The 27,410-nt window shown below is 37.7% G+C and overlaps 2 protein-coding genes across 4 annotated transcripts in view; one reads left to right on the forward strand and one right to left on the reverse strand.

Annotated features, from left to right (window-relative positions):
• Positions 1–2,961: 2,961 nt before the first annotated feature.
• Positions 2,962–19,027, reverse strand: LOC140236824 (PHD finger protein 24-like). Of its 3 annotated transcripts, none has more exons than XM_072316763.1 (9): positions 18,602–19,027; positions 16,791–16,935; positions 15,777–15,962; positions 14,512–14,638; positions 13,831–13,907; positions 12,831–12,923; positions 10,986–11,125; positions 5,687–5,752; positions 2,962–4,416 (listed from the first exon to the last, which is right to left on the reverse strand). In XM_072316763.1, the coding sequence occupies exons 1-9, from the start codon at positions 18,892–18,894 to the stop codon at positions 4,302–4,304; spliced, it is 1,242 nt and encodes a 413-aa protein (XP_072172864.1). In that variant the 5' UTR covers positions 18,895–19,027; the 3' UTR covers positions 2,962–4,301. The 3 variants fall into 3 exon arrangements, with proteins under 3 accessions (XP_072172864.1, XP_072172865.1, XP_072172862.1); XM_072316764.1 differs by having other exon boundaries at positions 14,560–14,638; positions 18,596–19,027; XM_072316761.1 differs by having other exon boundaries at positions 18,596–19,027.
• A 123-nt stretch (positions 19,028–19,150) lies between these two features.
• LOC140236410 (intraflagellar transport protein 74 homolog) overlaps positions 19,151–27,410 on the forward strand; it is a 30,449-nt gene continuing 22,189 nt past the window's right edge. The window contains exons 1-5 of the mRNA XM_072316338.1: positions 19,151–19,250; positions 22,417–22,528; positions 24,958–25,012; positions 25,500–25,577; positions 26,374–26,521. Of these exons, the coding sequence (XP_072172439.1) occupies positions 19,249–19,250; positions 22,417–22,528; positions 24,958–25,012; positions 25,500–25,577; positions 26,374–26,521 (395 nt within the window). The 5' untranslated portion in view covers positions 19,151–19,248. The remainder of the gene's footprint in view (positions 19,251–22,416; positions 22,529–24,957; positions 25,013–25,499; positions 25,578–26,373; positions 26,522–27,410) is intronic.

Genomic DNA, 27,410 nt, shown 5'->3' on the forward strand with positions numbered 1-27,410 from the left:
TTGGAGCTGATATATACTCCACATAGATGCAATCTAAAACCCGAAGTAATTAAAAGTGACGATTAGATTAATAACTATTGATCAATAAAAAAAAAAACCGCAGGTCTTTTCTCAAATACACAAACACACAACATAAACACAAGCACAGCATATCTCTGCTCAGAAACTTAATACATTTTGTTGAAAAATTGGGGGGGGGGGGGAAATGTACATGATGAAGAAAAAAATCGTCCCATGATCCTGAAAACGGAAGATGCCACGGAATCGAAAGTATGACAGGGCAGAAAACTAAGAAGTTCTGACGGAAGTGTTTATTTTGAATTCATCTATACCTCTTAACCCATTTTACAATCTATATACAAATGAGATACACCCAGTCGACTGTCGAGAAAAGCGACCGATATCCCCGCGGCAGGTGCACACATTTGGGAGTTTGGAGAAAAAAAAAACATCACAACTCCGGGTTGGTTTGTGTGTGTGTGTGTGTGTGTGTGTGCACTGTATTTTCCTGGCAAATAATGGATAGTTTCAATTTCTCATGTATCTTTGTTTGGTTTCATTTTGGGTAAATGATTTTTTTCATGCCTTCTTTAATGCCTCCGTTACCCTTCAGATGGAGGTATAAAAAAAAATAGAATTAATCCCATCGAAGTCAGGGATCTGGAGGATGGTTCCCCGCATTTCCTGAGAGGGACGGACTCTTTATATATATGATATAAACATATCTTTCACACATTTCATAAATAGAGCGCAGTTACCAAGTAGATGAACATGACGGTAATTCGGTGATGAAGTCAAAACTTCGTCACCTGATTTTGCAAAAACACAGATTATAACTTTGATGTTTTAATTTTAACAACTTACACCATTTCCTCATAAAATTATCACGATTTATGTTGTTTGGTTATTGCAACACCAAAAAAAAAATGATAGAAAGGATATATCTTTTCTTTTCATGTCTCCCCTTTTACTTTTTTTTTCTGCTCCAGTCACTTGCGAAATAAAGTTAAAGTCAGTTTGTCATATGTTTCCACGTGGTTTTGCCAAACTAGAAACCTATTTTAATGAGAAAAAAAATAATAATAATTTGCGCTTGCATAGTAAACTTGGGAACCATCACGACAGGGAAAAACCCCTAAAGAACTAATTATCTAACACTGTCTGATGGCTTACTTAAAACATCATTATGTTAGGGGAGATATGAAACAAAAAATATAGGCCTATAAATCAACAAGGAACACACAACATTTTGGCGGTTTTGATAGTTCATCACCACTGGCCACACTACTTGGCACTGAACTGTAGGGTCCTATCTTCAGTGTCAACACTTCGGCTATGTCATGTATGTGACACCGTAAACTTATTTGGCAAAAACACTTATGAAGTTGACACTTCAAACAGCCATGACCGTCGCTCCGTCATATTGGTTTTTGAAGGTCGATTCCTCTCCATGCCGACAAGGACGTGACAGTCTACAGGAACATGTGACCCTTAAAACATCATCCATGATATCCGGCCACTCTACATCTTGTTTGTGTTCCAACATGTCCAACTGCCAATAGCCAATTACGACGCTACAGCAAAACTAGTACAGCGTAGGGCCTACATGTACCTGGAATTCATCTCAAATATTGACCCTATCCTATCTTGCATGCTAGGGACTTGTGCAAAAGGGAGTATTTATAACCGACCAGCCAATCAACCACCCAACAAATAAATAATAATCTATACATTACCATATTGATCTTAAACAAAGTTTGGCAGGGAGGTGTATATCATATACGTGCACCCGTTACTCGAATCAACTTCCTCTTTACAGCAGGTTTTGGGCTCCCCACAGGAGGCAAGAACATCTAAACGGACTTTTTTTCTTTCTGCATGTATATCATGTTTATGTCAACAAACTAAATGGCATACAATTCTTTTTTCAAAATAGGTAGTATTTCAAAGTACAGCTGCGGGCGTGTATTCCCTCAGAAACCGCTGTGCTTTGTAAAATGAGGTCATCGCTAATTGGTCAACGCCCAACGCTCTCACTCGCAATTAATGAATTACTTTCGACATCCAACTCCTGGCGGGGTGTGCAGAAATAGAAGGAACATTCAACATACATATGTGCAGATTTTTTGTATGTTGCAAACAAAACACACACACAAACAAGAAAATTGTTCATACTTTCATAGCATCAACACTAGTACCGTCTTCCTACAAGGCTCAGTGTTATGGAAATGTGTGATAACTATCATCGCTCAGCGTAAATTGTAAATATGCACTGCATGGAACCCAATGTTCGCGATACAAAACGCTTCCTGCCCGCATGAAGTATAATACTTTGGAAGTACAGTGTAGGTCCTAAATGAAAAACCATTACATGAGGGAATTTGGTGTTCATAGGTCATGACACAGCACTATAAAATCGCTTTGAAGGGTTAGTCTTGCTTTTTAAGAAGTTAATGTTCTGTTGCTTTCAATTTTGTGTTCGTTTCCATTTTTTCACGGTTCATTTGTTTGTTGTTTGCTCTACTTCTAGCTATAGATGTTCATGTAAGCTCATCCAAAGAGATCGCTGTGTGGCACAATGGTTGAAAGGGTCGAAGTTTTAATAGGCTTTTGTTATTTACGCATCGCTCCTGCCTGTAGCATGCTACTTTAGATGTTCCTTAATTATCAAAGCTGAATAATTACGTGCTCTCTGGTGTTTTCCGTCTCCCTTTTTCTTTATTGCATCATATTCATGCGACATCTTTTCACTTGTGCACTTTTCATAATCATAGTTCATGGCCTGTACATAGAATCATTAATAGTTCCAATTATCAACATGACATCGTTGTCCCTGTCAGCCTGTGTATTCAAATACATGTCTCCATAACAACTTTTCATGCCTTTTTGTGTTGCAATGTAAGATTTGTAGACAGAAAGTTCGCACAAGTGTCAGAATAAAGCACATAAAGACGGCATGAATCGATATTTAATCAATTTTTTTTTTTTTTTTTTAAAGATGCATTTTATAATACATTCCCTCGTGCAAAACAAGTGGCTGGATAATGATGACGAAACATGCATTGTACTGAAATTGTTCAGCAGAGTACCGCAGAGCAATTTTATTTTTATATATAGATTTTATACTTGAAAAGACAAAGGCTAACTTTATCAAGCACACAGTGTAGTACAAGATGCACATGAACTTTGTTTCACCTCTAAATGCTTTTATTCATGCTGCAGCATTTCACAAGAACAGTTCCACAGTAAAAATGATTCATGAAAAGATAGAAATGGGCAAGAATCAATGATCTGATCAACTAGGTGGGATATACCTATTTCAACAGAGTTGCTCAAAACTCATCAGCAGAGAGCAGCATACTTGTCAATGCATGTCTACATAATTACATAGTTCATGTATGAGATGCACATTTCTACCAATAAAAACAGGGGAAGTAACTCTTAGAGCCCACGACAGTAACACACAAGAACAAATACCTAGGATAGTTGTGTGCGTGTTTAATTGCTTGAACACCAGGTGCAAGATACACATACAATAGAAGTCATTTTGACAACAGTGGTAAGAATCAATATTCCTTTGACAATGTAAAAAAAAAAAAAAAAAAAATGGCAGGAGACTCTCTGCAGATAACCTGACACAGAGATTGATTAAAAATGAATCTGAGTATGACCGTGCATCAAAAGAAAAATACTGATAGACAATGGATAAAGACATTTGCCCTACCACAACATGTCCCTTATCTTATATTTTGATAGGACAGAATCATAGGGACAATCATCTTAAAGTTTTGAAAGAGCTTGTGACAATAATTGTTTTCTATTTCAAATCATTCCTCAACCAAACATGTCATTCTTTAGTTAAATTGACGACAAATAGTGTTTTAGCTCACTTTTGCCCACAGATAATGTTTGCCCTGAATTCAGTCTACTTATACAGCTGAATTCAGAGTCGGGATTCACACCTGAGCTGAAAGATTATGCTTTGTTTTAGGGCTCTTTCTTGTAAGCATGCAATCAACAAACAAGTTTAGACCAAAAAAAAAAAAAAGGAGAAAAAGATGAGCTCTTTGTATTTATGTTGACGCTTTCAAGTCTTTGTTTAAAACTTCCCACATGACTCAACTTGACCTTCTGACACCATCAAGGGGTTTAATAGGATAAATAAGGGAAAGGAAGCAAATAGGAAACAGACGATAATGCTCCTGCAATTTACTGATGAGGGTTCCAACTATGACTACTGGAATCCTGTTGGGGAGCTGATGTACGTATTCCATGGGTTGGTGCCATGCACCCCCAATCGGCTACAGGCCTGTGACTGGGTGTCCTCTGATGTAGGGCGAGATGGTAATCGCGTTGGGTCTGGCGCTGAGGATACTCAAGGCTCTCTGTCTGATGAATCTCTCCCACGTGATCAACCTGTAACCATGGCAAATAAAACAAGATATTGGTGCTCATTTCTAAATTTGATGCTCCCTTTTGTTTTCTTTCTCTTTCTTTCTTTTTTATGTTTGTTTAATTTTTTGATTTTGTTCAGGTCATAAGAAAAACATACAAATTTATACTCGGAGGTGCTCTGAAAGGATCAAGACAGCTGGATTTCCAATAGCACATTGCAATTTCAGTCTTTTACCCTTGGTAGTCTGCACAATGACAGGTCATCTTTCCAAAGTGTCTTTCAGGAGAGGGAAGATACCTAACTCATTTGTTATCTTACTTTTTTTTTTCTACTTATATTTTATCATCCGTGATCCCTGATCTAACTGACAAGAGACCCAAGGGCCCGGTGCTCACCTGAGCAATGCACTTTGCTTTTGTTGTACTCCATCTACGGCAAACTATTTTAAAAGATTTTAAGCAACATCCTCCTTGTTTTTGGTACAGGCGACTCCCGTTATATGAAGTCCTCTGGCACAGCGTTTGTTTTTTTGGTAATATCAATTTTTCATTATATCCGAACAATTAAAGTCCATACTAACTATCTAGATGATAATTCTGGGCCCTGCATTTTACTTCATTGTACAGTGCACTCCCGTTATAACGAAATGCTCGGGACCGGCAGTTTTCTTTCGTTATAACGAAATTTCGTTATAACCGAACAAATACAATATAGAACGAAAACAAGAAAACCACGTATATATATCATATTATGTTTGCTGAATACTCATCATACACTGGAAAGCTATGTGAAATGTGATGGGATAACTGTATCACAATAATAAATGCAAGTTCCCCTCAGAAACTGTGCGTGACACAAAGAGCGAACACACAGTGGTGTGAAGCGTTCACCCATGCAGAGAAGCTATAAATGCTTGTTCCGCTACGAATTTTCGAAAGCAATTCGCATTTCGTTATAACGGAGCACATTTCTTTTGTTTTTCTTTGTCTATGGCGCTCGGAAAAGACTTCGTTATAACGGAAATTTCGCTATAACCGTGTTCGTTATAAGCGAATCTTTCACCATAGACTTTTGTGGTGATTATTTTGGGACCAGAAGATTTACTTCGTTATAACGAAATTTCGTTATAACCGTGTTCGTTATAACGGGAGTGCACTGTATCTGAAATGTTGTTAAGCCTCATTCATCATAACTGCAGTGCTTTGTATTTTGGGCCCTTGGGCATCACCACAATTTGTAAAAACTATCAATCAAAGCGGGCGGGCCACATGTGTTGGCTGAATGACATACTTGCGCTTATTAGCTGGGTTGTGCATCCTTTCCTGACATTCCCTCCCCTCCGAGCTCATCTCTAGCCTATAAAGGAGAGATTATGAAATCATATCATGGAACACTGTCAGAAGATGAAACCACAGCTGCATAAGATAAACAGAAAGTAGGCTATCATTTTACAGTCAAACTGCAATTTATGAAGCGTGTGGTAACATGAGACGTCAGTGACAAATATTTAACATTTCCTTCTTTTAAGATATTCATGTACTGCATGAAGGGAACAAGAGTCACAGATACAGCAGAGGTAGCTATAATTGCCACAAAACTTTTTTACATTTGCACTAGTTGCAGGCAGAGCGCATGCTTAGGGCTCGAATTTATATCAGACCAATTTGACAAGGAAATGATTGGCAAATACATCAGCATTTGAGTGATCCATAAAATCTGTTAAAACATCAACGTGAGGAACAACACGCTCTCCGGTTATTCCAATTTAGCACTAACAGTGCAATAAGAGAAGAACAACACAGTGGAAGTTTGAGTTGGCCCCAGGCAGTGTTTGACTTTCACTTCCTTAACAACTTGAAAGCTATGGGTAAATTTGAGAATGAAGAAAGAAACAAACACAAACAAAAAAAAAGAACATAGAGATCAACTTGTCTCTTTCAAAGGGCATCAGTGCTCAGGGATAGAAGGAGGAAAGAGACGGGTAGATTTACTCATTCGCACGCCCACGCAATTGTCAATTGATTATTAAGAATTGAGCATGCATGTTTGCCTAGAAACATTCAAAATATTGATACATGTCCATAAGCTGATGTGACTTACTGCGCTATATGCCATATCTTATTCATCAAATGCAGCTATTAATGTGCATGCTGTAGTGACTTTCATGACAGCTGTAACATCAAGTGTGATTACCCAGCTGAAAAACCCACATAAAGTCCCAGATCAGAATTCTCTGGAACGGACCAACTGTCATAAGGGTCGACTAACTTAAAATTGTCAAATTTGTCTTATCTGGGAAAGTAATCCTTCCTCTACCTTCTATTTGAATTTGACAGCTTAGAAAAAAAAAAAAAAGCTCTTTGAAACTATGTAGAAAAGTAAAAATTAATTACGGCTTTCTTTTTGTGGGTTTTGAGCTGGGCGGTCACAAATAATCACGTCTGAATAAAATATGGGTGGTTTGTTTTGTTGTTGCTGGGTATTTTGTTGCTTTCTGACATCGGTTCGTTTTATTTTGTTTTATATTGTTGTCTTGTGTATTTTCTGAGGGTCCCATATCATACAAGCTCTGCTTCTTAGTGGGACCCTCCACTTCCATCCTCATCCTTAGTTGACTTGTATTATACGCTTTATGTATATATCAACAAAGATGTAATTGCATCTACTTCTCATTTTCATATGTACATTGTCAAATTACATTCTGCAAGTATTACAAATATCCTGTACATATGCAATGTATGCAATTTCTTTGTTTATTTGATTGAAGTGAAAATAAAGTTGAATCTTGAATCTTGAATCTTAAATCTTGAATCTTGAATCTTTTCTTAAGTGATGGAAACTTCATTTGTAGAAAAAACAAGTTTTTAACAGGAAACAGATCTTGTTACACTTTATAGCTTCCAACATTTCTATTCAGCTGGAGAAAAGGGGACACTGACAAAAAAAAAAAAAAGAAACACCACCCAATTTCAAAATTAGCCAAGTTGAGAAAATTATGCATATATTCAGTTCAGTTAAGTTCAGTTTATTTCATTTTAGCACGGAACCTGCATCAGACAATGGCTGTTCTTCAGCTGGTCCTTCTATTAAGTCATCACATAATTAAGTCATCACATACAATCCCAATGAGAGTTTGGTTGGGTCAAGATTCATCATTTCAAACTATCGGGGGAAAAAATATAATTGCAAGGGTGTGTACACTTTTCATGTAAGTCTTCAGCAAATTCTTTGTAAGTTCTTGAATGTGTTGAAAGCTGTCGAGCAGTAATCATGCACTGAAATACAAACTACAACCATTTCAAAAGATCATTGCCTTTAGCAACTGGTTGTTTTGTGTTGATCTTGATATTCATAAAATCACGTTTTTAGCTTAACATGGGGAACACTTCCCGTGCCAATGCTATAGTTTTGTGCCATTGCACTGGGTTCTATGATAGCAATAGGCTTGTTCAGAGGCCAAACCTGCTTTTTTGTTTTTCATTCAAATGTGTTTTTTGGCACAAATGTTCACTGGGGCAAAACTATTTTTTATCACTGATTCCTGACAAGCCTGTTGATAATTTCATCATGCTCTTCAAGGAAGTTGATCAAAATGTCAATGTTATCTGTTTAGCCTTTATGTTATCACAATTACGCATGATGACTGTGCATTTTTTTTTCAGAAATTATTTTATCAAATATATTTCAGAGTCAACATGACTTTCATATCAATTCCAAAGAATAAAAAGGAATTTGCTCCTAGCATTTTCCACCAAATACATGTAATTCATGTGTTTCTTGGAAGAACAATGTAAGATGTGAATACTTGCATAATTCCTTGTGTATTTTTGATACCAATTTACAGATATTTGCTGATAACATTGTTATGCATGTGTATGATTTTCATCCCTTTGGGAATAACTGTTCCAATCCCCAAGACCTTACAAACTGTGCAAGAATGTTGGAATTATTCACAAACTGAAATATCTCTTCCCAAAGCCAATATTGCATTCTCTTTATACAACTTTATTATTACCTTTCTTGAATTACGGAATATTAGCCTGGGGGAATTGCTCAAAGACTATAATTGATTCGTTATTTTTGGTTCAGAAAAAGGCCTTGCGGATTATAAATCGAGCACAATTTTTTGATCACACTGATGAATTGTTTGTTTCAAGTAAATTGTTAAAAATGTCTGATTTGTATTTATATCATGTTGGAATTTTCATGTATAAGTTGAATACTGGTGACCTTCTTAGTATATTTTCCTCAATGTTTGTGAAAAACAGTGATATTCATACTTACCCTACAAGACACAGTGAATCTTATCATTTTTCCCCTGTTCGTACAGTTTTAGCCCTTAAGACAATTACATCGACCGGCCCTTCTTTCTGGAATGAGTTAGATTCGGTTCGGTTGCACTCAAGTTCTTTAAGCTCCTTTAAGAAAAATCTCAAAGCCAATTTTCTAAAATCCTATGTTTAATTATTTTGCTGTAATCACTTGAAAATTTTTTTTTTTGCATATATTCAAATGATGCCTCGCTCAGATGACTTCATTAGTTTGATCAACTTGCTACTTTTCTTAGCATTTATACCATAAGTTAATCATAAACATTATATACTATACTTTGTACATCCCGTAAACATTGTAATATTCTTGATATCTTGAGTTTTGCATGTTACGTCACCTCTGACATTGATATACTGTACTAAAACCCTATGTTATATTTTTGGAGCCCACATCCTACAAGCTTTGCTTTTTAGTGGGTTCCTCATATTACACGTCAATTATATGTCCTTATACATTTGTGCATTATTGGTTCAAACTGACCACTGTGTGAAAAACATTTCTGCTTCAAATCAAATGGAATATAAAACTTGTATGAAATGTGGAATATGGAACATGAATAAAAAAAAAATGCACTTGGAACTGCTTTGATATCATTTAGATTAAAAATGAAATAAGAATTCACAGAAATCTCTTCATTTTTTGTACTAATTGAGAAGATGATTTTGATCAGGAAACTCGATCTCTTTTCCTTTTATTTTCTCCCGGATTAAAAATCAACTGTTCCTGATTTGACATGATATCTCGGTTTTTAAAAAGTTTTTTTTTTCCAACTTTGAAAAAAAGTCTATTTGTGAGAAACAATATTGCATAAATTGTGCAAATAAGGGGTTATTTCACCAGATGCAGTGTTTCCACTTGCGCCAAGGAACATTTGTGCCGAGCAAGACATTTCTACTACAAAATACACTGATCATCCCTTTTGTTTTATGGCCTAAGTAGGTCTACTGTAGAATGTAACTGTATTGGCACATACACCTGTCATTGTGGATACGTATGTGGGCGTAGATATTTTTCCTTTCAGTTTCTGTTCCCTCTTGTGAGCATTTTGTCCAGGGCCACCAGGCAGCTAGTCTTTGTGCTCAGGCCGCCTCATTGTTGTAATTGTAAGTTGTAATGATTAGAGAGTCACCATGTGAGCTGGAACCAAGCCATAGGAGAGCAAGCCCCAGCGAGAGGGCATTAATAGCAGATCAGTCCGACTCCATTTTACAGAACATTGCTTAATCATCACTCATCAGCTCAAGAGAATGTCTTCTTCACTGGCATTTTCAACTCACAAAATGAAATGAATGGTATCACCTGTCCCACACATATACACACAGACACACTCAGCCCTAAGTAATGATTAGAAGAGGACCCCAAAATACAAATGAATAGAATCATCTTCCTACACACACAAATGACTGCCAACATTGCTGATCTGGGCAAGAATCTTGTTGTTTTTTCTTAATTTTTTTTTCTTAATTTTCTTTTTTTTTTTCTAAATTGACATCATTTGTTTTGAATTTCCTCTTTCTTTTATAAATGTGGATATAAAGTAAAAGTTAGATGAAAATATACACATCAGGCACACACATTCACACACACACACACACAAACACACATATGTACATACATACATAGTAAATGGATATCAAAACATAGTATCAAATGTAACTACATTTTATTTGCTAATAAGCACATTATCTAGCTTTCTCTCCTTGCTGGTCAGCATGAATGTCCTAACAAGAATTTTCAAGGAATAAAAAAGTTTCTCTGTATTGTATCACAGGAGAATTTTTTTTTTTTTAAGCAGGTTGCCTAGATCTCTCAGTGAGGCTTACTAGACTGTGTACTAACACATTCAAGTCTATGAATGTTTCTTAAGTTCTGACATGTATAGTAATGAGCTATTCTATTAACCTCTACTTCAAAAACACTTTCAGTACTTCAAATCCAGTTTGCATGATTCTATGTTAGTTGTTGGTGCATCGGGCAAACCTTGGTTTCAGTTTGTCAAGAAGAACCACTGTCAGTAAGACATAGGCTTAACATTTGAATCAATTATGTTAGTTCACAGCTCTATGTTGGAGTGACATGCCAAATCCTTATAAGACAGCTATGCAATCTGCAGCTACAAATTGTAAGTGCATTCCATGAGCACATGAATGGTTAAATAAGAAGTACAATGTAGAAGAAAACAAGTTGTTTGTGTTTGTTTTGAAAATAATGGAAGTAATGCCAGTATTTCAGCAATTTCTGGCATACTGTAACATACCCCAAGCTTTTCAGCCATTCGTAGTAGACCTCAGCCGCTGCCGCTACACTGATGACACCCGTGCTGTGAAAGTCCTTCATCCGGAAACAGTTTTTGATGCGTTCAATTTCCTTGGGGGTCACAGAGATCAAGAGCTGCACCTGATAGGAGCAATGTCAAATGATAGATACTCGGATCACCTAATAATGACAATGACAAAAATAATGATGATGATGATGATGATAAATAATATCACATATAGTTCGAACAAAATCCTTCTGTTTTACTCAAAAATATGAATTGGCTTTACAAAGCCAAGTCAACAGAATAGTTTTGTTTTGTTTTGTTTTTTAGATGGAGTGAAACATTGCAACAAGAAATTCTCAGTTTGAAACCGACATGTATGTTGGTCAAGTTGAATTTTCCTTATCCACTTACTAGAGAAAGAAAACCTGACCTCTTCAGAGTAGGTATTGAGAACAAAGGACTTGAAGTCTATGGTCAACTGAAATGCACTATAAGAACCCCTTGCTGTGCAAAGAATTGAAGAGGAATCTAAAAATTCTAGCAACCGTTCTGAATGGATTACCTGATATACTGAAACTTGTCCTACTCATTAAGCACATTCTATTCAGGATAATTTTAAAGTACTGATACTCGTTCCAATTGTTTTGATAAGTTTCTGTAGGCTGTTTGTACAATCTTTTTTTTTTTCATGCACCACATACGAAGAAAATGGAGAGAAAAAAACCCAAAAAAGCAAAACCGAAAATGTAATAAAATAATGCAAAACACAAAACTGCTATAACATAATCTTTTGACAAGATTCTAAAGATACATGTGGATTGATGGCTTCTCTTTCAGATCAAACCTAAAATAGACCTTGTTGATCCAAACTACATCATTTTGAAGTCCACTAGCAGCGCAACCTGAGCAACCTTTAGTGGATTAATGATACATGGTCACAGATAAATAACTGATGTATTATCTCGTTAATAGATGTAGTAAGCATCCTTCTCTACGGCTCCTATGTATTCCCAATGCAGAATAATGCCATTTTTTCATACACACACACAAATCATGTGTGTCTGTCTGTGTTTCAGTTTTTCTATTTATCATATCCATGTAAAAAAACTAGTAGATTAATTGCTATCTGGCAATTAAATGATATAACAATTATGCTGCCATCCCAGCCATTTAGGCTTTCATAAGTTGGAATATTAAATGATGAGTTTGTATTTCAAGACTAATACTGACAGTTTTTGTGAGAGTATAACCTGTAAGATAGTAGATCCTGTTGTAGTGATGGTCAAAATGATTGTCCAGTCCTTCATAAAAAGCATACAGACCCTTCCAGTTGCAAGGAGATCAATCATCATTGATTATTTGTATATGCAAGCTATATGCTATGAACCCCTTGAAACCATCCATTAGCATGAGCAAAAGAGGACAAAATAACCACAAGGACAAAGATGAATGCCATTATAACTGCAAAGGATGGTTGGACACACCCAGATGAATTTAAATGTCTTCCTTCACAGCAGCTACTTGCTGTTACGCAAAATAGACACACATTAATCAACTTGTCACTAATTATGTGCATACACAAGTTAAATGCTATGAACCCCTTGGCAACATTGGCATGAAAAGCAAGAGAGGGCAAAATAACCATTAAGGACTATAAAGATGAACATGCAATTACATACAAAGTACTAGCTGCGAGAAAGGGGTGATAGGATATACCCATTGTAGATGACACAACTGTCTTCCTTCACAGGAGATACTTTGCCCCCCCCCCCCCCCACCCTCTATTTCTCTCTTCGATGAGTTTCTCCAAATCAGGTGACCGATCACATGGTCACTCACCTGGGGCTGTCTCTCCAGTATGTCCAAGGACTCCACTAGTACAAAGTCTTGCCAGGAGACTATACCATCGTTGTTAGTGTCATACTGGAGGAACTTTACAAAAGGGATGAATGGAACAAGAGTAATAAGTAAAGCAGTACATCAGTTCAAGGTTATCAGATTGGATTAGATTCAAGGTCATAAAACTAATGCTGTTTCAAAACAGCCAATCAAATCATAACTGCTCGTGTGCTGGAAGCTTAATTTTGGCCAACCACACTGTTGACAAATCACGGCTGGAAATATTAAGTTGTGATTTAATTGGATGCAGGGATTATCATTCCATCTATATGAATTGGGAAAACATTAATTTGTGTGTAATATGAAAAGGAGTCTTTAATGCAAATCCCATAGGTGTTACACATTAGGCCTATATGGTGCTTAATACCACGCAAAACTTGAGACATCAAAATGATTTTCATGCTTAACCTTATATAGCCCTAGCCTTTTTGAAACTGCATTGCCTGAGGGTGATGCGGGTAATTTGCCCCCCCCCCAAAAAAAATAATAATAATAATAATAATAATAATAATAATAATAATAATAATAAATAAATAAATAATAAAAAAATGATAATAATAATAATAATAAATGAAAATAAAAATAAATAAAAAAAAATATATATATATATATAAAATAAAAAATATTGGCCATTTATTAACCAATTGTGACCAAACTTGGTGTGTCTGTGTTCCATCATGTATTTTACAAGAATGCATCTGTAGTTAAGTTTATGATGTCTATTGCTATTCCTAATTTATCTAGTTAATTATCCAATTATGCTCATTTCTCTTAAATTCTGATTTTTCTGCCTTTTGGTAAACACATCAGGGCATTTTTTTTCCAATTCATAAATTGAAGAAAGTTGATATCTAGTGTAAGTTTTAAGTCTTACACTCAGCTCCCCCCCCCCCCCCCCATTAGCTGTTCAGCCTTCACAGTATAGACACATATGCTTTACCTTATCTCTGAGGGTTCCTTCACTTGAGCCTTCATTTCTCTCCACGCTCAAAAAGTCTGCCCATGACATTTTAGAATCTGTCAAATGATACAAACTGGACAATGCAAATGCTTGGCATGGAATTCGATATACTCACAGGAATTGCTATCATAGAAATAGAAACAAATCAAAATCACATTCTAAGTAGAGCATATGCTGCATATCTCGAGAATCACGCATTTCCTTCTTCTTCTTTTTTTTTTTTGCCACAATGTAAATGATTGTTACATTTTCTTGGTTTTTGTCTTCTGTCTATAAACTGTTGTTTGTGACTGCTGTTCTAACAAATGATCCGTCTGTGGCATTTCTTTACATGTCAGAGAGGAGACATATTGAGCACCTTATAAACCTTCAGTAATTCATGAATGGACAAGAGTAATACTGCTGAACGTGCAGCTGAGCATCTCTATACTCACCACATAAGACAGGACTTTCGAGTGTAATCATCTTGTCATTCACAACACAGCAAAAACTTTATGCTACCTATTGTTTATCAACATCCCTTCTTCCCTTTGGATTGCACTGCATATCCCTGTTGGATATAGAAGTATGTCATGCAAATTTGACAGTAAGTAGAAGTTGAGCACGTGAGTACAACACACAAAGTTATATCCTCTGCACATAGGTAAAACCTTGCTTCACTTTCATGGTTGTTTCTGAGGGGATGGGATGAAATGGCATGAGCTTTACCCCCATCGGTGTCATATCTGTCGAACTTCTCCATGACACCGTCCATCTCTTCCATGGAAAGGAGGTTGCCTAAAGACTCCTGAAAGAAAATGGTGAAAGAAACAACTTCAAGCAGTATTCTGGGTATTGTAAAATGCATCTACACTGCTTTTGTGGAGGGGAGGTTGCTAAGGAGTGCCATGGCAATCTTCAATCATCCCTACAAGACCCTCCATCATCCATCATCATGGACAACAAGTTATATCGATTCATTTACAGCAATATACGCAGAAGAAAAGGCAAATTGATCTTTAGTGTAACATACATGGATAATCAACACAGGGGAGGTTATCAAGAAAACAACAAAGAAAAAAAAAGAGCAATGGCTGTGGAAAGCAAAGCTGTCAATGACATGTGATATACATACAATCATCTTTTTTTTTATTATTCGTTTATTCAGGGGGGGGGGGGGGAACTGACTGGATTAGGAACTCACTAGGCATATCAGTTGCTTTACCAGGCTATCATCTAGGTATGTATAGCATTCTTCTGAATTCATTCTTCTTCTATACCGCTGTTATCCATATCTATCCAATATACTTTCATATGACTGCATATTACTTTTTGCAATCAGGATTTATGCAATCTCTTCATGAAATTCAAATATTTTAGCTACCACTTGAGCTTGTTATTAGATCATGAGAACGACCTCCTTTTTCACACCCTGTGGTGAAAATGATCTTTGAATGTTGGGTGTGACCATAGGATTGTTTTACAAATGCACTTGTACCAATCTTTCATGACAATACCTAGTCCTTCCTTATTTCTCTTCATTAAAGCTGGCCATCATGAAGTTCCACAAGATTATAGTACAAAATGAAAGAACCAGTTGCTTCATCCTAGAAAATCCTTTCACAGATTGCCCAAGACTAAGAATTTGCTGATTCTAGTCTCATTTTTGTGTGCATGCCTTTTTACAATATCACACTGATCATGGCTCACAAAATGTTGCAATAAGTACTTCAATTTCAGTTGCTTGGTTATGTTTTCAGTAATTATGCTTCTTAAAGGTCTCAGATAACTTCGTTTTTTGTGGGCTCAAGGATACTTTTTGTAGAGTGTGATAACTTTGTCAGCTAAAGTTTACTTGCATTTTGTAGGAGTATGTTATATAGCAAGTTGACAAAAGAACATAATAAAACCAGTAATACTACAAACAAGATGGCTTCAAAACTTACACACTCACAGCAACTCCAGCCAATGTCTTCATCTGACTGCCGCAAGGCAGCAGCAAAGTTTTCATCCTGGCAGTATCCTCCGCTTTCCAAACACAGCTGGTGGTAGCAACGGCCACAGATGCGGCATTCATGAATCACATCATTCTTTACCATGTGGCACAGAATGCACGTGACATCAAATTCAATCTGACGAATTAAATAAATGAATTGCTAACCACAAGGTGTAATGATATTCATGACGAACAAGTTATATAATCCTTAGCTTTGAGAAGAGTTGACAACATTGCCTCATATTTCTCTTTTGCAACTGGTTTACTTACCTACCAAAAGGCAAGTTTGTGTGTGTGTGTGTGTGTGTGTGTAAAATGATCCTTTTCATGTTATTTACCATTTTATGCCATTTTCTTTTTGTTCTTGACTCTTTTTATCTCATATGTGTACAAGAGATTAAAGTCTAGTAACAATTTCCCCTACCCCTGTAATTAACATAATTTGTAATCAATTCCCTGCTTGTCTTTGGTAATCTAGCCATTGCATGGGTCTCCTTTGAATAATAATTGAATGGCAATGACTCTCATCTCTTTATGACTGTGCATTGTGGGTGGGTTGACTCTAGTAATGATGGCTAATGAACAACTCCACATTCAAATTCAAAGTGCAAGTACATCTTCTACAAGGAGGAGAGCCTGCATCATAGGAAACTGCTACATAAAATACCCTCATATTTTGACACACAAATACAAAAATATAAGAGCGGAAGTGAAAAGAATGCTGCTATATGCTTAGCTAGAAGGCCAATAGCAGTTTGATGTTGATACATGCTATCTAATATTTTTTTTTTCAAAATCCACCTGTGTATTTGTTCAAAATTTAGTGAATTATCTTATTAATCAGTTATTATTAGAGAAATCAATTGCAACAGAGCAGTAAGCTCAATTTAACAAGAAGTGAAAATTTCTGCTGAACATAAGGGCATTGTGGTCTCATTTCTGTTGTTGTAAATATGAGACTTACTTCCAAGATTGTCTCGTAGTCGAGGTTTGCTGAGGGTGTCCCATAACTCGCCTCTTCACGAGACAGCTTCCGTCTCTCCACCTGCCTGGCTTCTCGCTGAGCATCCACGGAGTCTGTTGGAATGTCATCTGACTCATCAGCAATTCTACATACATGCACAAGACCAAAACAGGTTTGAGGGAAGAAAATAAAAAGGAAATAGTCATGTCATCCATAAGAGTCTAGGCCCTATTGATATTTCTTTAGAAAGGAATTTTCAACAAAATGCAATTGTCTCATTTTGTATTTCTAACTTACCGTCCTTAGGTGCCTATTCTACTCATCATGTTCTTTACCAGCAGTAGCTTGGTGCAGTGGCAGTACTTGAAGTGTAGGGTAGATTTATCAATATCAACCAGAACACCCATCCGAAATTGTCACTTACCACGTGGGGTCTAGGTCTAGACAACCTAGGCCTAGTAGACTAGTAGGCCTAGTGTAGTGTACCATTAGGCCAGCCCGCCTATAGTAACCAGGGCTCTAGGTAACTATACACAGACCAGTCGCTATATGCCGTGCTCCGCACAGCGTCTGGTCGGGCTATGATCTAGGTAACTGCGACCAGCCCAAACGCGAAGCATTAGCAGTACAACTGCGTGAAGGAGCACCACGGGGTTAGGGCTCTAAAGTCTAGGCTATGTAATGCCAATGGCAATGGTGATGCCCGTGAACACTAAAACTAAAATTAGAGTTCTTGAGTAGCAGACCCAGTTTCAAGGGTATTTTGTAGTATTCTGGTAAAATGGGCAACAGAAATAATTTTTTTTTTTCTTAATTGGAAGAGGTACCAAAGGCCTCTTCAATGGTCTTGACACTGCATCACAATTTTGTATGGTGGGCAATTACCCTAGAATATTCTAGATCCAGGCGTCTAACCGTTAGTAGTAATAATCAATTTTATGCAATTTGCAACTCCAAGACTAGTTAAGAGGACCTGGTTGCGGCAGGGGGTCCAGTTTGCGGCATCCCACACGAAAAAGTCCCCTGATTTCCTCAAACATTAAAATTTTGCAAAAACCAAATATTTTTGGATGGTTAAACTAGTTTTCCAGCTTGTTAGAACACTTTATTTGGATTCACTATTTTGATCCTTCACGATTTTAATGTTTTTCAAGATTGCATGCATTTTATCAATTTCCACCCATGTAAAATAGCGCAATATTAATGTGTAAATCCCATAAGGTTGCCACAATTGTAAACCAGACCTATCCCCGACATTTTGGTCACTGTTGCAATCCTCAAAACTGACGAAGGAAATGAATTTTAACGTTAGAATATTTATTCAACACAGTCACAGGAGGAATCCTTACCATGCCAGGCCTCTTTTGATTATTTTATATTAGATCTATTTAAGATTTTGTATAAAGACGCAAACATGGGACGATGGTGGTTGCCTAGCAACAGAACAAAATCTTATTCTTAATGCTTTGTTAAGAAAGTCGTAGGCCTACTTTTTCAAAAACAGGGGGACAGTGCGACACAGTTTGATTTTGGCATCAAAAGAAAGCTCTTAAGTTGCTCTTCAAATAAAACAATAAAGAAAAAAATAGGCCTACCCTTCTACTTTTGAAGATATGGTTAAATATTCCTAGGGGTGCCGCAAACTGGACCCCTGCAGCAAACTGGTGCCCCAACTCTAACGTTAGGTGTTTAGATCCTATAAGAAATCGTATCTACGCCATTTTTTTAACATTGGTAGGGCCTAACGTTACCGGTAGCCTACATGAAGGTCAAAACCAGTCAGATCTACATATGAATATGCATGCCTGTACACTTTATGAAATGATGATGGTTTTGCCCACGCAGACTCGCTATATCTGGGTTTCTGGCCTTGTTGAGATGTGGTGTTGCTCGTATCCACTTTACTACTTTCAGACACGGAGCTTGTTGTGCCTTGTCTCGGCTCTTTTCCTTTCAAGACGCCATCATCTTGCCCTGTACTTGATCCTGCGTGTGCGACAGCCGCGGCTCGAAACAGGTTCGCAATTCGACCAATTCTACCCGTTAATTGCGCTCTTTTCTGGAGTCTTTGTCTTCGATATTTTGCCACAGCACTCCCCATCATCGACTTCCAATAGTCCTACGAAAGAAAATTGTGAAAATGGGGAAACGAAGAAATCCTGTCGGCAGAGGAAGAGTCGGTGAATTAATACTGGGAGCCAGCTGGCAACTCAAAACTAAAAAGCAAAACTTTCGACCAATGAAAAGTTGTGCATACATGTGTGTTAAGCAGGCACGTCAATGTAGGTAGAGGGCATTGGGTAGAGGTATATCGAGAGAGGGCGTCTTCCATTCCCAGCATTCCTAGTGCAAATATTTTTCGTCGACCTAGCGACAGCGGACGCTTGAATCTGAATTCGGCTCTCGTATTTCATATCAGTTAACGATTTGATATAGAAGAGCACACATATTTTGAGATATGTAAGTATTCCTTTGTTTTGAGTTATGTGGCATTTCAAAGGAGTTAATGAGAAATCATATCCCAAATATCGTTCGTCCGCATTTCCTCGGCGAAACAAATGAAATAGCGTAGGCCCTATGTCCCATGTATTCAATATTTTGTAGTGGTATCCTCGCACTCGACTTATGCTCTGCTGCTGTGCCGTGGCCGTGTGCCATTTGACCAATTGCTACAGGTAACAGTTCTTTTTCTTCTTCTTCTATAATCTTCAAAGGGCTATAAAGTGCAGCCTATCACGAAGATTAATACAACTTGTGTGCACGATGAGAGGAGGGGTGTGGGCTTAATCACAGGATGTGATTTTGAGGTGGGTCATTAACATTGATTAAGAGCTCCTTGGAACTGCTCCGGTGAGACTGCACAAACTACACAGAGCTTGGAAGTTTGTTCCACTCAGGTATGGATCTCTGGGCAAATGCAAATTTGTCGATGTTGCCCCTGGGGCGGTATGTTTGGAAGCACATGTCGTGATTTTTCCTGGTTTTGGACGAGTTGATTGTGAAGAATGTATCTGGATGAATTGCAACAGAGTCGTTCATGATTCTGTACACCATAGTTTCTGCTCACAGTACGTCGTGAAGATAGGCTGGGCCATTTCAACTTATTAATCATACTGGTCACACTGCTCGTTCTTCTATAATCAGCTGTGACAAAGCGAGCTGCCTGGCGTTGAATCCTTTCCAGTTTTTGAATGTCCGAGGCCATATATGGATCCCAGACACTAACGTTACAGCTATATTCTAGATGGGGTCGTACTAGCCCGACCAGACGCTGTTAATGCGCTATGCTACGTATGTACAGCGGCGACTGGGCTGTGTATAGTTAGGGTCGTACAAGGGACTTATAAGCTGCCTCCCTGAATGACTGAGGGAAGAACCTTGTGTTACGCCGGATGAAACCAAGCTGTTGATTAGCTTTCATGGAGATTGCTGAGATATGTGATGACCACTTGAAGTCATTAGATAACGTGACACCAAGATATTTAACAGACTCACACTTTTGAAGAGCAGTGTTATGGATGTAGTAACTGCAATTCATTGTGGATCGGGAGGGGCAAAACCTTACTACGAAACACTTGCTGGGGTTAAATGACATCAGCCAGGTGTTTTCCCATATCACAGTTAGTGTAACGTCAGACGCCTAGTGAAGTGTGATGCTGTTCAGTAACGTTAGATTATTTGTATAGAAAGTATACAAACACGATAGATCTATTACCGGACAGCATAGTAATTCTGGACGTGCACATAGCTGCGTACTTCAACTTCTACGCCACGCCCACGGTGCACTGCTAGTTGATTACTAGAGACAACCCCACGGCTTGGGCCCACAATCCCAGCCTTACTCTACCCCAGTTTTCAGCCGGCCTCTAACCACTAACGTTAGAATCCGGGCACTTATCACTTATCACAAGCCAGCAAATTCTATTGTCACAACACACGCATATCACATTGTTTCACATAGACCCTACTGGCACTGTCGTTGACAACAGGAATTTGAAAGTGCCTTAGCTAGTCGCCTCCAAAAATCCATCTAATAAATCCCAAATTTTGCCATCAAAAACGCAGAATCAGCATGACTTTCTAAGTATGCGCGATTTAGCCGATTTAAGTCCCGTGTTATGAATCAGGGTCGCCAAAAAAGTGCTAAAAATCAAGAAATACAACATTCTGTTGTGAGATTTTTCGCTTATCGCAAGCTCAGAGTGTGGTGGTACATGTACCCTCAAAAGCACAACAACAGTAAAACAAAATCTCCACACGCGCCGATGCAGTGACTATTAAATGTATGGTAGCCCTACTACATATCGACCACCCTTATTGAAACCGACCGCATATAATTCGCGCACTGAACACTTAGTACGCACTTCTCTGCGCGCAAAGCACATAAAAATGGATTGGCTTTGAATGTAGATGAGGATGGTGTGGGAAAACGCGATAATTCACTGTTCATTAATGGTTTTAATCAAGGACAAAATTTCGAATGAATATTTTCACCGAATCATAATGACAGCACAATGTAATGTCTATGGAAGTTTCTAAAAGGCTTCTAAAAAGCTTCGTACAACACGGTGTTCAATACAACTCGGTTTGCGTGCATTGTCAATGCAAAAACAGTGGTCGATCCTAATAACGCGATTTACCGCTGGGAGCTGAAACGAGGCCACACAAGTTCGTCGGCGATATTTTTGCACTGAAACTTCGAATCGAAAAGGGAACAACGGCATTTGATAGAGCTGGATTTTCTCAATCACGTAGGTCAAGTTTTTTACGTGAATTTCAGTGTTAAATATTCTTATCAAGCAAATAAACATTAGGCGGTCGATTAGTAGTAGGTCCAACCATACTGGGGTTGAATGCAAGTGCTGACTTGCCAGAATTCGGACACCAACGGGCGCCGCAATGCCCCCGATGCAACCTTGCACCAACCAGGTACGGCGTGGCGCATTTTTCAGTGGCCTTGTATGTGCATTGACATTGAACACGCATAGGGCGCGTCCAAATTCTGGAGAGGTCGGATGGATTCTGAGGTATTATCAAGGTGATAATATTTGGGGATTTTGTGAAATTTTATGATGTATTTAACAAAATCAATATTGAGAATTAGTAGTTTGATACATTAAATATACATTGTTGTAGATATAATTTTTCATGTATTATTTGAGTTAAAAAAAAAAATTGCAGAAAAGCTTAAGTGTCCAAAAACTGGGGTTTTACTCGAGACAATAATGACATTCAATTAATTTGCAGACTTCAGACCCGTACTAATGTACACTGTTTTAGCTAAGTTACAGAGCGTGTATATTACACCTCGCCAAAAGATAACTTTTTTATAGTAGGTAAGGGATTTACATGTAGTTTGAAGTACAATTTTTGTATATCTAAAAAAAAAAAAAAAAATTGAGTGACTAATTCACATAATTTTACAAAATTTGTAATTTGCAGCACTATGTGAATAACTAGTGTTAATTTTACTTTTTTTACAGACAGTGCCCCATGTTAGGTGAACAAAGTGTGGATAGGGTAGATCTAAGTGTTGCACATGTAATTGTGTTTTGAGCATATGTCATGGCTAATTTATTGTCATTTGTAAAGGGCATTATTAGTATTATTTTTTCTTTTCAATCAGGAACCGTCCGCCTTCCAGCAGCGGACGAAAGCCAACCACCGGCATGAGACCTCCATCAGGTGTGAGACAGCCTCCACCAGGCACCGCCATGAGAATGCCCCCGGGAACAGGGGTGAGTGGGCTCAATCCCAGATATTCTGAAAAGTTCTGCGATGATTAATGAGAGTTTGATCCTAACAAATTGAAATATAAGATCAGACAAAAGTAATGATTAAGTGTATGTATTATGGATAGCAATGCAATACTGTGGATGTGCTTTATGATATGTTCTTCTGAAGTAGTGATATCCTCTAATCTGACTCAGCCATTCTATACTCAGTCCACCTCTAGATCTCTTCTGAAGATTCATAGTAATATAAAAGGACTATGCAATAAATCTTGTGGAATTTCATGTTCAGCAATAGAACTTACTGCATCTTAAAGGCATAATTTACCATTTGCAGATGAAACAAAAACCCAGCTTTAGTGCTTCAAAATACAGTCAAACATGTCTATCGCGCCCACCCAAGGGAAACAACAAAAATGGCCGCAATAGACAGGTGGTGGCTATAGACAGGTTGGCGGCCATTTAGAATTTCAATACTTGCATTTAATAATAGCAGGAGATATATATGTTATTCTTTTAAAGAAAACAACAACAACAACAACCAGGAAATAAGTTTGCATGTGCAGCAGTGCTATTATGGGGATGTTCATTGTACAATTCCCTTCATATCATTTATTTTTCTTTGCCTGCTTCTGTTCTTTTGATGTTAAAAATAACATTTCGGGCCTGAAGATGTTCTCTGGCTCATACCGGTTTCCATGAATGGGGTCCACGAGTGCTGAGTTCGATGGAGATTGATAATGTGTGAAGCTTACGTAAACAACAAACAATACCCATACAAGTACCATATTGTCCTTATTCAAAGGGACTTAAACATTAATAATTAGTCGGCATTTTGGTGAAATTCTAAGATGTTATTAGGAGTGGTCTTTGCATTTGTAGCATCTATTTAGGGCGGCATGACTGAAGCCTAGATCTAATCTAGTCAAGTTAGTGGTAAGACGGATTTTCATGGCAAAGAGCTGCATCAGTTTTGTCAATCTTGTCTGTGTGATTGTGACTGAGCTAAGACTCGGTAGAAATCACGCAATGAATGTAAAAGACATCGTACTCATGGCTGATTTAACGGTTCAGCTAAATATTTGTGGCCGCTATACGCAGGTAGATATTCACCACGGGGTACAAAATGAGTGGCCGCTGGCCGCGTTAGGCAGATGGCCGCTATATAAAGGGTCCATATTACGGCAATTTCGTTCGGGGGAGTTTTCAGTGGCCGCTATAAGCAGGTGGCTGCTATAGAGAGGTGGCCGCTAAGACAGGTTTGACTGTAGTTCTAAAATGTGGGTCAGGGATAGAAATAACCAGATGTAAAAAATGTTGATCAGTATAATCAAAGTATTGTTAAATATACAAAATGTGAGCAATACAAAATGTGAGCAATAGCTATAATAAGATTGCTTCTAGAATAAACCATTTACAGTTATGGTTTACACTTAGTTTGAAAAATAGTGATATCTTGTTATGTTTTAGGCTTTATTGGGAAATTTGTATATGGTAGGATGTTGTGTAATACAACTGACCTACACATATTCATCGCATGCGATAACCCGAACATTTGTGACCTGCTACAACAAAAGGATCCTAAAGTCGCTGACGGCTGAGTCAAGAAAATCAAGTTTGAAGTCACATCATCAAGTTTGTCAAAACAATTGTATTTCTGTTTTTAGCATAATTTTGTAGTCTAATGTTTTGTCTATCATCTGCCCAAATTTTGAAGATAAATGATCAAAGGAAAGGCAAGAAATCAGCGTTTTTCTGGGCCATGATTTTCGACTTTCACCATAACAGAAATGTGTCCGAAGATTTGGATTTAGCGCCGCAGCTAGACTCTACCCCTAGCAATGAGGGAATGGTCTTATTGGTCAGTGCATGGCATCCTGATTACTGATAGGTCGTGCGTAGACCGCTGGCGCTAAGCTTGAATGAACATCGTGGAGATTGCTAGGAGCATGCCTTCTATTGTCAAGTGGTGAAAACTGTCTCACCTCCCCTTGATCATGATAGTGTCAGAAGGAAAACTTTGAAGGCGTTTTTCTTGAAACTCTGATTTCCTCAACCACTTGACATGCGCTAAAAATATCATGGATATCTCCGCAACCGAGTACTTTTATGAGTTGTGGTAAATATGAATTTAAAGTAGAAGAGTATAATGTCGTGCCATTTTCAGAAAATTGTCCTCCCCCAACTTTCGGATCCTTTTGTTATAGCGGGTCACATTTTTTATGTCACTGCTCCCAGTGGTAAACAATACCTTTAAGGAATTGAGTGCCACTGATGTAGGTTAAATTGTAATATTGCTTCCTTTGCTCAAAATGTCATCTTGAATAATTGTATGGCTAGGCTGCTTCAGAATTTGTCTATGGGTTCATGTTCATGTGGAGTATTGTTACCATGATTTTGAAAATATGTTTTTTGGTCATCTCCTTGTGGTGCAGGCCCCTGGCACAGGAAGACCAGGAACAAGGGGAGGAGGACCAGGGGCCAGTGGAGGTAAAAAATGATACCGACTTGTTATTAAGAATGGAACTTTGAATTACACGGACATTTTCATGCCTTTGATGCTATGTTGTAAAGTAGCTTGAACTACAAATGTAACTAAACTCATGCTGTGGTTTTGTTTTGTAAATTGCAAACTAATCTATATGTGAGGGTGAAAGTTGTTGTTTTGTTTTTTTTTTGATGTCATGTAGGAACTTTGATAGCGTCCCTCATGTTTCAAATTGTACATGGCAACATAAGGGACAGTCAGCTATAAATCATATGAAGCATTCTCTTTTTTAATCTCTTACTAGTGTACCATAAAACAGAGGACACACACAAAAAAAAAATGATTGTTTTAGGTTTTGCTGTTTCCTATTTGGCACAAAGTGTCAATTATCAGTTATATATAAAATCTGAATGATGATTTATTATGAGAAATCAAAAATGAAACTCTACATGTATGTTCTGTAATTTTCTTGCCCCCCCCCCCTGTTAGTTCTTGATGCCAGAATCAATGTGGCAGATCGTCCAACCACTCAGCAGGGTCTTGGTGGACTCAAGACAGGAAGGAAAGGTAGGTAGAAAGACCTCTGTTAGGGAACATTATTTGAAATAATGCAAAATTGACCTAAACCAATGCAAACAGAAATAATAATATGCAATCATATACTCCACTTTGGGGAGTGCAGTTATGGTTGTATGGTATTGGCTACTGAGGGCGGTATAACAATTGTGTTGCGATGGTAACTTCAATCTCTCGATCTCCAGTTACAGGGTATTCCCCTGTTTCATGTGAAAGTACAGGAAGAAGCTGGTGAAGTCATGCTGTGAAGATCATTTATAGGATCGAAAGTAACACTGAACTAGAAAGGAGCAAGTGGATTTTTGTGGAAGATGAAGGCACAGCTGATATTTCCAGAAATTACAAATTTGCTTCATGTGGTCAATATTTATCAGGTTACATCATGGGCAGGTAGTGAGAGCATGTCTGGATGCAGAAGGAGGTATCAGACCAGAAGAAATCATTTTTCTTTATCTTCATCTTCTACACAGCATTGGTCTGGTCAAGAACCATCAGTGTCCTAATCTTAAAACAGAGCAGTAAATCTGAACAGGGAGTTTTCTTGAGCTAGCTCTAATGCCTTTGCCAGTCACATGCGGAGAATACAGTCAACAGAGTAGGCATCTATAACAATGTTGAGGGATTGTACTTTGGACTCCCCCCCTTCACAGACTCTTCTTGTAAACGTGTGCCCAAAGACACAGCAAGATTCTTTGAAATGTGTGCAGTGAAATGACATAGACTGGTTCCACAAGAGAACCCCAGGGGAGAACTCACTGAATTTCAACCTGACCTTTGACCTCTTCAGGCCCCCAGAGAGTGGTGATGGACAAGTCATATTTCCTGGGTCTGCTGAGGACCAAGATGAATGAGCTGACCACGGAAAACAACAAGCTGCAACGAGAGATTGACCGAATCAATGAGGAGAACAACAGCTTCTTGTCCTACGAGAAAAAGTGAGTGAATCTGCGAATACGGCTCTTGATAGTGTCTCTCTGCATTACGTTGTGAGAGATCTTGGAGAGATTTTGCACATTTAGGTGCCCTTCTGATCAAAATTTGATTCTTTTTTTTAACAATTCTTTAAATATTTACATTATCATGGCATACATTATAACATACACGTACATCCTATCATTCTTATGAATACTGTATAAGCGTACAATTTACAGTGGTTTTATTTTCACAGTTTATTAAAGTAGCTCATGCTTGTGGATATAAGTATGCCGAATCATTGCCTCCCATACCACAAATACGCACTGAATGTCATCTTGAAGGTGGGAAAACTTTGATATTTATTCTTGTTAAAGGACAATACTTTTTCCTCATTCCACTGTCTTGCTTCTTGGTCACAAATTTTGACCATCTGTGAGTGCTCTGATTCATTAAATATTGTGCTCACCAAATTTGTGACATTTACACGATATGTATCTCTGTTGGCTAATATTGTTAATTCTTCTTTTTTTTTCAAAATGAAGCTTTCATTCATATTGTGCATTAATGGTGATTTTTGAACACGCTTGGCTTTTGTTTGGTCCAGTACAAAGTGTTTAGTGATTGAGTGGTCTAGGTAATCCCCATATTGTTAAATTTGACTTTGATTCAGTATTTATACTTGGCCTTGATATATTATGCATCTTTACAGATTTGGACACAATGTTACCAATATTTTGTGGGTGTACAATCAATAAGAGACTTTTGAAGAAAGAAATGGAAGGAGAAAATTCAGTGATGACATTTAACAGAAAAAAAAGTCATACAATGCCACATGCTGCTGTTTAGATTACTTATACTAATTTCTCTCAGTTTGTAGGAATTATTTTGATTTCACTCAGGATTTGTATT

The sequence above is a fragment of the Diadema setosum genome, chromosome 13 (assembly GCF_964275005.1).
Source record: "Diadema setosum chromosome 13, eeDiaSeto1, whole genome shotgun sequence".
In the NCBI taxonomy this organism is placed as follows: domain Eukaryota; kingdom Metazoa; phylum Echinodermata; class Echinoidea; order Diadematoida; family Diadematidae; genus Diadema; species Diadema setosum.

Bases quoted from the DNA above. Each gene is read 5' to 3' on its own strand.
- LOC140236824 (XM_072316761.1), bottom strand. From the start codon at position 18,894: ATGATGGGGAGTGCTGTGGCAAAATATCGAAGACAAAGACTCCAGAAA. The intron at 11,126-12,830 runs GTGAGTGACCAT...TGCTCCTATCAG, and splicing joins TACTGGAGAGACAGCCCCAG to GTGCAGCTCTTGATCTCTGT. The intron at 4,417-5,686 runs GTATGTCATTCA...CCATGGTTACAG, and splicing joins AACCCAGCTAATAAGCGCAA to GTTGATCACGTGGGAGAGAT.